Below are 16,431 nucleotides of genomic sequence, written 5' to 3' on the forward strand. Positions count from 1 at the left end.
TTCTGCTTTCTCTCTTCCTCTTCCCTGCTGATGTCCCAACTGCTCCATGCACTGGTCCCCTGGCTACCCTCTGAACTTGGGCCCAGGCTCCTGCATGTCGAGTTGCCCTTGCACTGCCTCCGGGCTCCCCCAGCACTTATGGTCTGTTTCTGCAGCCCTACATTCCCTTCTCTCTGCACTTATGAGCCACCCGCTGGCTGCACTTATCGAGTTACCTGCACTTCTCCCCTTCCACTTCCACTTCCCTACCCTTGCGCGTCCTGAATGACACAAGGCGTAGTCAGATCGTCGTTTTGTCCTCCCTCCGTTTCCCCCTCCTTGGCTTATCGGCTCAGTAGTTCTTGTATGGTCTCTCTGTTTATCCGGTACAGGGTATGTATCTACCCATCTGTCAGGGCCCAGGGTGTGGCCCTTGTGCAGGTTATAGCTGCTTACCTCCGCCTTGCCACTTGCAGCACAGCCATCATCATCCACATCCTCCTCCTCCTCTTCCTCCTACTACTACTCCTCTCGCTGAATTACTGCTGCCATTGGTGCTGCTTCAGCTCATTCAGCTGCACTGCATCCTGCAGTGCCTCCATGTCCATTGCTACCGCGGAGAGGGGCAGCATGGTTGTGTTGGTGGAGTGTTCTGGATATGGGTGTGGTCCTTTTTTAGTGTTCCTGGTTGTATTGGGTGCACCTCTGGCCCATTTGAGCACACCTGGGGCCATTTACCACGAGGTCCGCGATGCCAGTATTTTTGGCATGGTTTTTCCAGTGCTTTCGGCTTTTTTATGCCGGTTGTACCAGTAAAACAATGGTCGTAATGGGACGATGGCTCTGTGTTGCTGGTGTTTCCGGCAAGTGTTTTGGGGGTTGCAGGTATTTCCGTTGTCTGTGCCTTCCGCACCGGTGGCACTGGGATTGTATCTGTCGATGCTGGTGATACCGTCATTTTTAGTCAGAATTGTACAGGCCGATAATTGTGCCGGTACACGGTGATACCAGGCTAACTTGTAATGAGGGCCCATGAGTTAAATAACATAACTGTACAGGAGAGTTCCTGCAAATCAATTATTAACCAACGACTATCCACCTCCCCCTGCCTTACAGGTCTAACTAAATACTTGAACTCTGAGGAGGAGAATATTGGTGAACTTACGGGAGGTCAGGAAAGCTCCCATTCACCTCGTGATGCAGGTGAAAACGTGTTGCCTGGCTTGGATAATGAAGCAATACATTTTGCGTTAAATATCTTATTAAAGCTCTGTAATTACCTGTCTAATGAAACATCAAAACATTCTGCCCTTCTGACCCAACGTCTATCACTGGCTAAGGCTAACGGTACTGCCACGGCGGAGCCTATTCCTGATCCTATGACAAATAAGGAAGTGGGTGTTGGAAGTTCAAAAAGAAGGAAACCAACATCACCCTTGGTGGATGAAATACAGACTGACGGTGTGCCGTTTGAGTCGACAATGGCCGAAGCCTCAGAAGAGGTGGTGATCGAGCAGGTTAATCAATCACCCCCGTCCAGGAGAGTGAGGTGGCAGAGGGCTCAAATAAACAAAGGCAGAAAAGTCCAATCACTTAATCAAGAGCCGGCTATAGAAGAGCTTGGAGATGACGTGGTATTTCTAAACACCCAAAAAAGAGCACCATTGACTAAAAAAGCCTGTAAGAAAGCGGCTAGAAAGGCAAGAAGATCTGATAATAAAACTGGCAATTTGACTTCACAGCTCCTAAGTCGCTGCAATTAAAAGAAAGCTGAACAAATGATTATTCCTTCTATTCAGTGTAGCAAAAATGTTAAAGACATTGATAAAAACTAAGAACAATTACAAAGACAACCTCACGAAAGCGGAAAGACAAGCTATGAAGGACTTGGCAGAAAACAAACAGATAAAGGGGGTGGTGTGGTTCTGTGGGGAACTGAAAGTTACAATGCGGAAATCAACAAACAACTAAGCAACCTTGTTTTTTTACAAACCCTTACATGGGGACCCTACATCAAGGATTTGTGAAGAGATCACAAGCCTTATGACTTATGCTGAATTAGAAGGCTGTATTGACAGTGATGAAAAAGCTTTTTTGATCCAACATAATCCTGTCACTCCAGCGTTATACTGCTTGCCTAAAATGCATAGGAATGCTGCCTGCCCACCAGGGAGGCCGATTGTGGCAGCAATTAGCTCTATCCTGGAACCGCTTTCCATTTATACTGATTTTTTCTTAAGGCCTTTTGTCATCAATATGCGTTCATATATTCAATACGCATATGATCCATATTTTGGAAAGTGTCACCACAACAGTTGATGACATTTTTGTAACGCTGGATGTGGAGGCTCTATATACGAGCATTCCACAGATGAAATGCATCAACATCAGGCATACTTTTTTGGAGAGAAGACAAGACAAATCGGTTCGCTCCGATTTTATTACTGAGTGAATCAAACTGGCTTTGACAAACAACTACTTCATTGTAGATGGCACCTTTTATTTGCAACAACATGGCAATAGTATGGGCTCGACGTTCGGCCCAGATCTGGCGAACCTCTTTATTGACGACCTAGAGTGTCGTTCAGTATATGCAGAAGGTAACCCATTCAAACATTTAATGAAAACCTGGCATAGGTACATTGACGACGTCTTAATGTTGTGGTCAAGGAGTACACAAGATCTGGACCTGTTTCTTATATGGATAAACCAACAAGAACCTTGCATCAAATTCACGATGTCGTCAAGTGTTCAAAAGATTGCTTTTCTAGATTTAGAAATCTATAAGGGAGATAATAACACTGTGGAAACCACCCTTTTTAGAAAACCCACTGATAAAAACTCGCTATTGCTGTATAATAGTTACCATCCGGCAAGTTTGCGTGAGAATTTGCCCTGCGGCCAATTCTTACGCATTAGGAGAAATTGCACCCGTAGAGAAGACTTTGACCGGAATGGAAAAAAACTATCATCTAGATTAAATGCAACAGGTTACCCTCCACATGTAATACAGAGATCTTTTAAAAGAGCCAGAAACACGAACAGACAAGAGTTCCTTAGTAAACAGTTGCGGATCAAGGAAGATAAGATAACTTGTGTGTCAACATTTTCGCCAATTAGTAATGCACTACGACGCAGTATACTAAAGAATTGGGGGATGATTAATACAGAAGATTTTTCAATAGGCAAACCCCGGTTTGCCTTTAAACGTATGATGAACTTACGGGACAACCTGGTCCACACGTATAAAGCTGTAGATCCAGCAAAAGTTCCAACACAGTCAACTTTGTGGAACACACAACCAGTGGTGGGCCACTTCAAATGTGGTAAATGCTCGGTATGCAGTCTCACATCAAACACAAAAGAAATTGATTTGAAAGGCAGGAAGTGGACATTAAGGAATTTTTTTAACTGTAATACTAAATGGGCCATTTATGTTATAAAATGTCCATGTGGCTTGCTATACATTGGGAAGACCAAGAGACCCATACTGCAAAGGATTTGTGAACACAGATCCTGTGTTAAGAATAGGGTGCCCGACAAACCATTAGTGGCGCACTTTATTTCAGCAAAACACACCCATGAAGATATCCATTGGTCCATCATTCAGATAATTGTCCCCCACCCAAGAGGGGGGGACAGAGATCTAAAATTGAGAAGAAAAAATCTAACAAAAATTGATTTTTGACCTTAACACGGTCAAAGATGGTTTGAATATTGCCATAGAATGGGGTTTGTTTATACACTGACGTTGTCACCTTTCTGTGCCAGCTTGGTACTTGGGCCTCATGATGTGTGGTTGGGCCAACACAAATGGCGCGTTCTAACACATTGGATGTTGCCCTTGGGAAAGAGTAGAGACCATGACCTACCGTTGGCGGCTCCCCTCTTTTATATTCATTTTGAGTTTTCATTATGATCCATCATCATCTGTATTTAAATATTTGATACATAGTATTCAGCAACAAATACTAGTGATGGTGCTACACTGATGCATTACGAACAATAAGGGATAAGGATTACTTTGATCCTTGCCGCTCGTCATTGGTGCGGGGATATCTTTGGAAACTACAAGACCCATGAACACTTGGGCTGCAGTATCTCTAAATGCGTCCTATTAAGAACGACATGAGAAGGCAGTGACGTCGTCACGCACACACGGCGTTCCTAGGTCATGTGCTTATATTGATAGACGCAATCATTCTTGGGAACAAGGGAACAAGGGAACCCGTGCAGAAGTGAACAAGTCGGAGGCACGCCAATTCTACATCAAGGTAATTGCAGGCTATTTAAATAAGAGGAAGATATAACCTCCCTCATAGCAGAGAAATCTAAACCTCTCTCACAAAATATTATTCTAGGTGACTTTAACCTGGGATACAATGATCCTCACGACACCCCATGCATCCTCCCTTGCCAATGCCCTCTACAAACACAACTACACTCAACTTAACACCCTACCTAAACATCAGAAAGGCAGAACCTTAGACTGGCTCTCTGCCCACAACTGTAACATCCTCTGCAAGGACCCCCAAAGTCTTATATGGACCGACCATCTCCGACTATTATTTGACATTAGCACTATAATAACCCGCACCACATACAGTGCCCCCCTGAACCAGAAGGTCTTGACTAGAAACAAGCGTAACATTACCGTAGAAGCCCTCATTTCACTGGTTCTACCTACCCTAAACACGATCCCTGACACATCGGACCTCAACCTACTATTAGACACCTACAATGACGCCATGACTAAAGCTATTGACACTGTTTCCCCTCTAAAACTACGTAAAGGTAAACCTAGAGCCCATCTTAATTCTTGGTACACACCTGAACTTAAAATACTAAGAAATAAGAGAACTAAAATGGAAACCCTTTGGAAAACGAACCCATCAGAGGAACACAAAATCAATCTCACAAATGCATCCTCCCTCTATAAAAAAGAAATAATCTGCACTAAAAAGGAAGCCTACAATGTAAGAATAAGTAATGCTAGTTCCAGTGCCAAAGAACTATTCACCATCTTGAAGGAGCTAGAAAACCTCAATCCACTGACGGACATGTCCGTGAAGGACCAACTATGGTGCACAAGCATCCAAGATGCCCTTGCAAATAAAATCACCGGCCTACAAACGAAAACTGAAAACAAAAGACTACAACTTTCCAATAGTAACCCCCCCACCCCTACCTCACCCACTACCTCCAATACCAACTATGGCTTCACCTTCAAAAAGGTAACCGCACTAGAAGTGCAAAAAATTATAACATCGCTCAAACCGTCAAATTGCAAAGGGGACAGCTGCCCCGCACAGATTATAAAAGCTGCAGCAAGAGACCTCTCCCCATTCATTTTCAAGCTTATAAACTTATCATTCTCTACTAACTCAGTACCTAACAATTTGAAACAGTCATGGGTCCTCCCTCTTCTAAAAAAACAGACCCTGGACCCAGCCATTCCTACTAATTACAGGCCTATCACCACCGTTCCCTTCCTGCTAAAAATCCTTGACAAGAGTTGCTTACCTGCAAATTCAGAATTACTTAGAGTCCAACCAACTACTTGGATTGCGTCAATCTGGCTTTCGACCTCAACATGGAACAGAAACCACCCTTGTTGATCTCAAAAGTTAGATTGACGACATTAAAGATAAGGGTAAGGCTGCCATCCTACTCCTCCTAGACCTCTCAGCAGCCTTCGAGCTGATCGACCATAAAATACTCTGTAACCACCTCCCTTCTGCCGCCCATTTCTCCGCCTCTGCTGTCACATGGATACAGTCCTTCTTGGCCAACAGAACCATGAGGGCCTTTTCCACTGTGGCAGCAGCAGACCCCACCACTATCACTTGTGGTGTCCCACAAGGTTCATGTGTTTCCCCCACCCTATACAATATCTTTACAAAGCCTCTCTTTGATAAATTGGATCGTCTGGGTGTCACCTACACAAACTACGCGGATGACACCCAGATACTCCTCACCATCTCTGGCAATTACAATAATGATGTTACCAGGATCAATGAAATCTTCTCAGTCGTTCAGGCATGGATGGCCACACATGGCCTCTGCCTGAATGACGAGAAGACTGAACTGCTCATCGTCGGTTCACCGATCAACCTACAAAAATTGAGCCCCAACTACTTCAATATCATCATTGATGGCAACAACATCCCCGTCACCAAAAATGTGAAAACACTTGGCTTTTACCTCAATGCCAATATCAACCTCACTAAAAAAGTCAATTCGACTGCCTCAGCCACAGCTTATACAGGAAAACTAATTAGAGCCTGCAGAACATTTCTCTCCACTAACAGCTGCCTTATGCTAGCTAGAGCTCTCATACAATCTAAGTTAGACTACTGCAACAGCTTCTACCTAGGTGCCAACCAAGCTATAATTAGCAAACTCCAAGTCCTTGAAAATAATGCGCTACGAGCAGCACTAAACATTCCTAGGCGAGAGCAGATCTCTGCCACCAGAATCACATGCAAATGGCTTACCATTCAACAAAAAAATCGATCTAAAAACTCTCTGCCTCACCTACAAAGCCCTCAACCACCTACCCCCCCACCTCACCAACAAATTCACCATGAAGCCGTCCATCAGAACTACTAGATCCTCCAACATCTTATGTCTCACGGTGCCCAGATTTATTTCTAAAAGAGCCAGAGGCTCGAGCTTCACTGTCCTCGCCTCCCAACTCTGGAACTCCCTGCCACTGAACATCAAGTCGTCCAAATCCTTCCAGTCTTTCAGGAAACTTGCCATTGGGTGGCTACTGACAAAAAGTCAACCTTTTAGCTAGACCCAGCTACAATTTGTATATATTGTACATGCCTCATTTATGTCATCACTGGATGTTTTTACCTCCACTGCCTGTATATTCTGTATATAACCTTTGCTAAAGTATCACTGCTAATTACCATGTACTGTGCCTTGTAACCTGTACTAGCACCCTTTTACTCCCGGGTCCGGAGCGCTATATAAATAAAATAAACAAACAAACAAACAATAAATCAGCAGCAATAGAGTCCATTTTCGAGTAAAAGCATCCGAAGAGAGACATTAAGAAATGAATACAAGGAGCACCTAGATAGTACTTCTGCATATTCGTGAGTGAGTAAATATGGCATTTGAGGCATCTAATGATTGTATAAGCAAACAACAATATATAGGAGTTGAGTACAAATGCATTTTCCTTCTGTAATGTTATGAATTCAGAATAACATTATTGTATCCTATACCAGACACCCATGTGAACATGGGGATATGGTAGGTTAACAATATATTTGAAACAAGATATCGAAAGTAGACATTAAACATATATAGTTTTGGTGTTTATATGGCTCGGATCCAGGCGTGTTCAGGGCTTGAGTAAAAGAAATCCCATGGGCTAAAAAGTAATAGTAGAATATGTATGTAGTATTCCTGCCTTGTTACATATCACACAAAATCACACATGATATTGATATGTATGTCTGTCTGTTTTAATTTTTTAGATCTGTGTTGGGAACATTGGTTTGCTCCTTGTATGCAACACGTATAACATGACATAGTGAGAGAAAAGAGAAAGTGTACTGAAGACAGAATCTATGAAAAATACAAAGGAAAATTAATTTGACTGTATTAGGAAATGATGTATAGATTCTAGAAACACATGTTTAGTGTTGGCACATTTGTTTTCCTAAAGAAGAGGAGAATGTTGTACTGAGAACGCACAGCTAAGTGTGTCCACGTGTTATGGTTGATCTTACAAACATAACGGAAGGTGTTTTGATGCATACTTAATGAAATGGTGGAAAGATGTATCTATGTGTGAACCATTAGGGTTCTTTTATATGCATTCCTATTTTTTTACAATTGTGTTTTATGCATTGATAGACATTAAGATATGTGTTATTTTTTGAAAAATCGTGTGTGCCTACCTAAATATTGAATGGGTAGCGTGTGTGTGTGTGTGTGTGTAATTGGCAGGTGCTATAGACAGACTCATAGCCTAAAAGGGAGGAAGCCGTTTCTTTGGGATTCAGTATTTTGGAAAAATGTTAAAGACATTGTAAACAGCCGGCTCACCACTTGGGCCAATCACACAAGAGTGTGACTTGAGTTACCAAGGTAACTCAGTCCAGGGTGCCTAAACCCCCTCCCACGCCCCCTGTGGTACCCAGACAGAGTGGCACCACTTTTGGAGGCTTCTGTGGAGAAGCCCGCCAAAAAGTGGAACAAAGGGCTCGACTTGAGTTGGAGTCAGAGAAGAGAACACAAACGCCATTTTAGAATCAAGTCCTGGCAAAAAATACCAACCAGTGAATTCATATTAATTAAATAAACCGGCGGTATGTTCGAGGCTATGAGAATTAAATAATTAAAGTTGTTAGCCTCAAACAATGGGAAAATCCCATAGGGAAATATTTGCGGTCGAATATAAAAAGTAGTTTCCACTGCCACCAGCCAAAACTCGATCAGGGGGGACGGAGACGTGCCCCCTCGACTAACAGACCCCGGGGTAATCGAATTGCCCCGAGCAGTACGTCCACAATATGATGGTTTGTACTGGTTTCTGTTAATAATTTGGGACTAGTAAAGCCAATGGTGACTTTACACGTCCTGGGAGACAGTAGTCAGTCCCAGGGTATGGAGTCTATGGTGGGGTGTCACTATGACACCCCTGTGTTACTTCACGGAGGGTGCTGTGTAACACATATAGTAAAAACACATGAGACCCTATGGAGTAAAGGACCCCGTAGCCCATAAAACACATTAAACAGTCAAAGGAACACCATAAATCATGTCCAAGAGTGGGAGAAAAAGAGTCTCACTCTTGGCAGGAGAAACAAACAAACTCCAGAAATCCAGCAGAGCTGCTGGGGGGCTCAATAGGTTAGGAAATTCAGCCTAAAGAGAGAATTCTCCCTAACAATATTCAGTTGATATTTCATTTTTAGTTTGATCGTATTTATCCAGTCAATTTGCAAAATTCTCGTTTTGGATTGTTGTGGCTGACGTATGAGCATTTCTAGGCTGATTCATATTGGTGTAATTTCATCTCTGCTGCTTGTTTCCATATTTTTAAAGCAGTGTCAGCTATCGAATTATGTCTATGACGATTGCCGGTATATAATCATTGTTATGTGTCTTTCTGTCAAGATCTAAATGTTTCCAGATGACGATGGACTTAAGTGACTGTTTAGGTATTTCATGCCTAATTCGCGGCATTGGATATGTCACGGGCAATGCCAACATTTTACCCTAGAAAATGCCTTCCAGTGCCTGCCAGATTGATTAATCTAGATTTATCATAGATTCACTTCCATAAGTAAGGATTGGTGCAACCTTCTGTCTGTAGAAGTTAATGACCAGATTCATCGAATATTTCCCAAATCTACGGTGGATACAGAGGCCTTGTCGTGCCAGAGATCTGGCTTTTGATCTAAGTTGGTCCGCCCAGTCCTTTTCAACTTCAGAGTGGCTGAGCCATATTCCCAGATATTTAATCGATTTTTCATGTGCCAATTTCTTGTTGTCAATGAAAAAGGCATTGATTTTTACTTTTTGATTCTGTATCTTAGCCATGGTCATGGTTTTTGTTTTATTTGTATTCATTTCTAAGTCGTTATTCATGTATTTTTCTAACTTGGTTAGACTTATTTGTAGGCTTACAGGAGTTTTGTCCAAGATTGTATATCGTCAGCATACAACATACACGGAACCAGAGTTGTAAAGTGATGTTCCCCTAGTATATCCAACGTGTATAGATTGAAAAGAGTCGCAGCAAGTGGAAATCCCTGTTTTAGCCCATTATTTGTGACCAGTGGGGCTGAAACTACTCCGTCTTGTAGTAGTCTGATTTTGATTGAAGTGTTGAAGTATAGCCGTTTTCTTGGCTTCAATATTTTAGATGGACATTTCTAGCTTCAGAGTTTGGCCCACAATTTGGAACGAGTAACCAAGTCGAAGGCGAGATTCTGGTCGATGAAGGCTGCGGATACTGGACTTTTGTTCATGATTGATTCTTGTTTTATCATGTTCAAGATGATCAGGTTGATGTTCGTGCTGGTGTTTTACACAAAACCTGTTTGATGTCAAATCGTTTTGTGGTTTTTATCCAGGCTGTCAGGCTTTTCAGTAGGATGGTGGAGAAAATCTTACCAAGCGGATCCAATAAGGCGATAGGCCGATAGTTACTCAGGGCTTTCCAATCACCTTGTTTATATATAGGAATGTGCAGCCATCTTCCATGTTAAGGGTATCTGTTTAGGCTCTTCGATAACAATGAAGAGTTCTTGACATATAGAAGCCCATGTCTCTTGATTCTTGCACTTCATGGATCATTTGTTCCTTTCGTTTAGTTTGATGATTCAAGAGATTCCATAGATCTCTTGTGTTATTTGATTTCAGTGTTTTCAGCATATTCTGTGCATCATTTTGCATCATCCTCATCTTAATTTGTTTTATCCAGTTTCAGTTGCGTTGATTTGCCTTTTTCATAAATTGATGAGAATTAGGGCTTTTTAATTTGGCAATTCTTTTCAATTCTCTCCATAGTTCCCTTTTTTTCTCCATGATTTTAGGGTTGAAAGCATGGATATGATTTCTTATCACAATGTGCCTTGTCGTTGTTTATTGTTGGAATGGGCATAACATCCACTCGTAAGTTATTTTATCCATGCCTATACGGGTTGTATTTGAGACGACCTGGAAGAGTCTTCCTAATTCTTTTTCGGTAATTCTCATTCTGTTTATACCAGTGTTGATCTCCATCTGTGGAAGCAGTATTTATTCCTTGTTAGAACATGTAGATGTCCACTTTAAACTCATAATGTGATGATCACTATGTTTGGTTTTGATGTTGTCAATTGTGCTTTTTTTTTAATGATATATGTATAAATGTAATCCAACATGCCACTCGATTTACCGCAAGACCAAGTTGGTTTATATATTGGGGCATTATATCTAGGTAATTTAATGAGAGAGAGATTTCTAATATTCATTTCTTTATTCCATCGTTGGACTCTCGGTGGTCGGTGGTAGATTGTCATGCAGTATTGGTTCTCCACTTCGACTAAGAGGGTGGATATTCAGATCTTCGCATATGATAAATTGAATGTCTTGAAATGTGTTTATTGCATTATCAATTGCTGTAAATACAGTATCGATGAAGATTTCATCACTGAGTGCGAGCGAATTCCAGTATAAATTCATTATGCCGAGAATTTCCTTTTTTTGGTCTAGTCCATGAGTGATCTGCTTGTGTTGCCTATACGTGGGGTATTCACAAATGGTTAATTTAGCCCAAGGATTTAAATTCCAAGCTTCTAAAACTTCCATCTTTGTCTCAATCTTAATCAGGCTTAGTTGTCCAGTAAAAGGGCGCCTTTTTATTCGCTGTATTGCAGGGTTCATAAGTGTCAGCAATCCATCGCATCCCGGTAACTCAGATATCCAGGTTTCCTGTAAGGAGAGAAGTTGGACTTTGTACATATCATTGCTGTTATTATGGTATAGGTGGGAAAAGCCTCTTGTATTCCAGGAGCATAATGAGAAGTAGTCGTTTTGTTGGTTTAGTAGTGGTTATCTTTGCCATTTTCTGGTGGAATTTTGTGAGGTTTCTAGCCTTTGTGTGTCCCTCCAAATAAAATGTTTGGTATAATTTGAGCATTAAATGCTTCTGTTTCCTCTAGATGAGGTTCTGTAAGATCTGTAGGACACATTCCTAGGAGTCTCAGTGTGTTTTTTCAGTGTTTCTTCCTTAATATAACCTAAGTCTTTTTCTTGTTTCAGTCTTCGGTTTCTTGGGCTTCCCCCGTCTTCGGTGTTTATCGCAGGGGTACATCCAAATCCTAGTTGGCGCAGTTGGGGTGCCATGTCTAGGACTTTGCTCATAGTATCAATGGTATTGAATTCAATCCAGACTTTATCTGTAGTTAGGTCATGAATAAATTGTACTAGTTTTAAGTCTCCTGATTTTACATCTTTTAGCCGGGCACAGGGTGTTGCAGGTGAAGAATGTTGGTTCTATTTAGGATAAGTTTATCATTGATGTTTTTCAATCTTTCTATTTTCAGTCTGGTCCCTCGTCTAAGTGCCACTGGGTCGACGAAGATTGGTATTTTCAATTCCATGTCGCATGGATCATGATTTTGTTCTTCGCTCTCCCGACTGTATCGCCGACTAGTGGCACCTATTTTTTGTATTGTTGGTTCATCATCATCTGAAGTCAGATTGACCACTGTGGAAAATTGCCATTCCGTGACCTCTAGAACATTCTCAGAAATATCTTTACAAGAAAGATCAATAGATTGTATTTGGACAGTGTGACCTTCTTCATATTGATCTAATATAATGAGTGAGAGGTCATCCTCTAGATCCGTTTGATCAATGTTTGTCGTCTGGTCAAGGTCCATATGAGTAGTTCAATTCAACAACAAATCATGAATTTGATGATCATGTAGTGGTTGTACTTGCACTTGTTCACTCAGCGGGTGATTATGTTGGTTCAGCGACAGTTGAGTAATAGTTTTGGACCTTAATGTAGTAGATAAATGAGTGTTACATTGTTGCTTGGCCTTGTTGCGATCCATTAGTTATTTTCTTTGTTCTCTTTGATCCTTTTGGAGTAGGATTTTGTGTATTTTTCATGTTCTTCTGCGTGAATATTGCAAATGTTTCCACTGCCTTCACACTATTCTCGGTGGTTTGGCAATCTTAGCGATCTTGTCAGTATTTAGGTACTGAGTCGCTTGCTTCTCGACATTTTCTTTTGAGGGTTTGAAAAAGCCTGCTATTGCAGCATCAGACGGATTAACTCCAGGATGGGGTCTTCTCCCATTCTGTTCTCTTATAAGGTCAATAACTAGTTCATCTTTTTCATGTCGGTTAATATCTGCGGTTCTTTGGAGATGATTTAAAGGAAGCTGTTGTAGATCTGATTGCTTGAGGTGTAATACAGAGTCTTTTGGGATGTTTGTTCCATCCCGTGGTAGGTGTGTGACTGCCGCCATTGCTAAGATTGCGGATGTCAAGAGCTTTTTGTCTTCACAGACATTTCTAGCAATCTCGAATAATCTTGATTGCCATTGCGAGCTTGCCTCTGCTTCTAATTAAGTCGATTATAAATGGTGTTCACAAAGGCTTCTAGATATATCTGTTTTGAGTGAATGAGAGCAAGAAACGTTGCTTGATGTTTTAATCGCAGCGACGCTTGTTTCTTGCAATTTTATAACGGGAACCATCATTTGTGATGACACTGCTAACAGCAGGCTTTGTAAATCTAGCATCGTGGTGGGTATCGTCTCTTGTTGGTGTCCTCTCAACGGACTACATTGGCATGTGGATGCAAGAATTTCCTCCTGTACTTTCGTCACTTCTTTCTGCGATTCCCTTTTCTCACGTTGGTTATTTATGGGTTTTTGTGGTTGAATAAGATTGTTAGTAAAGTTCATCGGTGGCATTAATGGTGTTGAGGTAGTCTAGCCATGGCTGTATGCTGTTTTGGATAAGTTGTGAAACACTTCATGCCTTTTTTCCTGATTGGTCATGAGTGTTTCGATTTCGGTGATGTCCAAGGAGAGACGTGCCGCCCGGGTGTTGCTAGGCTGTTGTATACCTGGCGGCGTGGTATAGGTTCCAGCTGGCTTTTGTTCCTGGTATAGTTCCTGCAGATCCAATTGTTCCTGGGCCTCAGTCGTGGGGACAAGAGGGAGGATGCCTGGGGACTCCTGTACTACGATTCAAAGGTCAGCTGCAGCAATGGGCACACTCCAGATTAGCGGCGTTCCTTGCTTCTGGGGTGCAGCACTATGTAGAGGTGGCTCAGGCTTGGTTAGTCCTGTTTCGAGGGAGTCCGGAGGATCTTCCTGGAGCTCGGGTCCAGCTTAAAGACGATACACTTGATTCTGGTGTTCCTGTCCCCTGGCACTCGGTTCCTACAGCAGCAATGAAGTACAGCCACCAGAGAGAGAGGGGTTCCAGTCGAGTTCGTCTTGGGGCTGATTGGTCCCACCAACCCAAGGGGAGAAGTCGTCCTTTCCGAACTTCTCTGATTAGAAATTCAGAGCCTCAGCACTGCAGCAGGGCTTCAGTGGGCAAACCAACAGTCCTGGAGGGTGCAGCAAGCTTCTTCTTCAGTTTCTTCTTCGGTTCCTTCGTCCAGTGGTCGACTCTCCCGTCCTTGCAAAAGACCTTGCCTTTTATGCAAGTCGTCTCCATTCATTCACAGCCTAGCTGTCACTCACACAGCAAGGTGGCTGTCCTCCAAGGACAGCCAGCCAGCGTTTCACCTTTGAGTGCATTCCTGTAACCAAGGAGACTAAGCACAGGGAAATTCGGGAACCTCTCTCGCTTCCAACCCTGCCAGACACGCTGAAGCTAGAGGCGGGCTTCAGCAGTAAACCCTGCCAAAGACAAAGCGAACAAAGGGACCAAACCTGGTTTGGTGCGTATAGTAAATCTCAAGAAGGACCGTTCCAACAAGAAATGGTGAAAAAAGACAGGGCCATTCGGACAAAATGGGCACCCATGGGTGCTATACTGCAGCTGTGAATGCAGCCCGCAGAAAAAACACACAATGGTAGGAAAAAGCAAACCACTGCCACCAGCCATTAATAGTAGAAAGGCTAACATAGAATTGTTACATGAAAAGGTAGACAAAGGGGATATTAAGTAACCCCTCCAACACTCTATGTAAGATAGTGTGTGCTGGATCTACAAAGTAAAACAGGTAAGTAAAGTCAATTTCACTTTACTATTCTTAGAAACAGTAGTTATCCAAGAGAAGGTATTTACCCCTTGGAAGAAATCCAAAGGACTTCTCTGTGCCACTTCACTGAAGGTGCTGTGTCTCACAATGTAAAAAGATGATGCCTATGGAGTTTGTCAGACTCCAAAAACCAAAGAAACACAGGCTTCAAATCAAATAAAAATACATGAGAGAGTGGGAAAAAGGTCTCACTGTCTCCAGGATAATAATTAAAAGTCCTAAAGTCCACCAAAAGAGCTGGGGTCTCTAAGGCAGAAGGGAATTTAGCGCATTTCTGAGAATTCTCCCTAACAACTTCAATGAGCCGATGCAATATGGGAAAGAGTAAATCAATGTTGAAACGGTACAGATTTGAATTTACAGCAGTAGAAATAATAGGTTCAGCTGGGTCATTTTCGCCACCTAGCTCCCCATGCCACCTTTCTTCATCTCTTTAGCCAAAACGTCCAAATAGCTAATGTTCTAACTTCATATCAGTCTTGGAATTAACTTCCAATTCATTGGTGATGCCTTTGTCTTGCACCATCAGCTCTGCAGATACCTCTTCTGTGAACCTACTAGCCTATGGTATGATTGATCATATATCCCAAATTGGACAAACCAAATTTTCTCTACTCAAGTCATCCTGATTACCAGTTGAAGTGTCTGAAAAGCCTACAACCCTTCATCTGCATAATGCCATGCCTACAAAATTCTGATCCCAGTTCTCCCATTCTGAGAAGCTTCTGCTGGCTCCCTCTTTAGGCAGGGCTAATATTCGAACTTGCCTGACTTTCAAATGCCTCACTGTTCTGTGGTAAAATCACTTCCTGAATACGCTGCTGACCTTCCCAGTTGAACCAGCTTGTCTTCCACCAATCCAGATTGCATGCTGCAGCAACAAGCATCTTACTTAAAGTGTGCTCAGCATAGAGAAAATGTATCTTCTGGTTGCTTAAAGTGTCTCACCATAGCATAATATAGCACAGTCGACCACAGTGTACCATAAGGAAAGGGGAACAGCAACATATGTGGGACTGCAACTCAGGCTAATCAAACATAAACAGTACCTGCACAGGCGGCTCGCATAAGACTGGACAAGATCCCGTCTGTCCATTCGTTGGTAGTCAGATCATATTCTCCGTATAGCTCCCCCAAAGACACTGCCTTTGGGTTCAGAGGAAACTCCTGTGAGATAAAAGAATGCATGACATAATTAGGTTTTATTAACTCAATTGAGACCATTAGCCAGGTATCAAGCTGCTGTAAAAAAACGTTTCTCCAGCTACTCAATTAGCAGGCTTTGAGAGTTCGGGCAACCTGAAATATCCCACTAATCATTGCCTTGCAGCAGGGGTTGGTGGAGGAAGACTCCCAGAGAAAGATAGGAAATAAGCATAAATATTTAGAAAGCAGGAATCCGCTTCAGTGGACCGTTACTAATGCTTAGCGTGGCTGCCAGTGATGCCTTTTTCTACTTTTGATGCCATAAAATAAGTGTGGAAGAAGGATCAAAAAACTCAATACCCTGCTGGCAAGTATTATCTACTACATCACCAAAAGCTTAGCACTCTGGGAATCCCAAAATAAAAGGATACAACTGCATCTCCATTTTAGTGCTGTAGACAACTTAGTTCAAGAACACTACAGAAGCATTCCTATTTTTTACTACGGTTAGTTATGCTTTTATACTGAAGAACACCATGTGGAAAAACCAA

At 42.2% G+C, this 16,431-nt stretch overlaps 1 protein-coding gene across 1 annotated transcript in view; it reads right to left on the minus strand.

Annotated features, from left to right (window-relative positions):
* The window catches only part of DNAH2 (dynein axonemal heavy chain 2), a 3,498,763-nt gene that overhangs the window by 1,486,388 nt on the left and 1,995,944 nt on the right, over positions 1-16,431 (minus strand). Inside the window, exon 43 of the mRNA XM_069646273.1 lies at positions 15,784-15,901. Within this exon, the coding sequence (XP_069502374.1) occupies positions 15,784-15,901 (118 nt within the window). The remainder of the gene's footprint in view (positions 1-15,783; positions 15,902-16,431) is intronic.

This window comes from Ambystoma mexicanum, chromosome 1p (genome assembly GCF_040938575.1).
Source record: "Ambystoma mexicanum isolate Mex_15411 chromosome 1p, UKY_AmexF1_1, whole genome shotgun sequence".
NCBI classification, from domain to species: Eukaryota; Metazoa; Chordata; class Amphibia; order Caudata; family Ambystomatidae; genus Ambystoma; species Ambystoma mexicanum.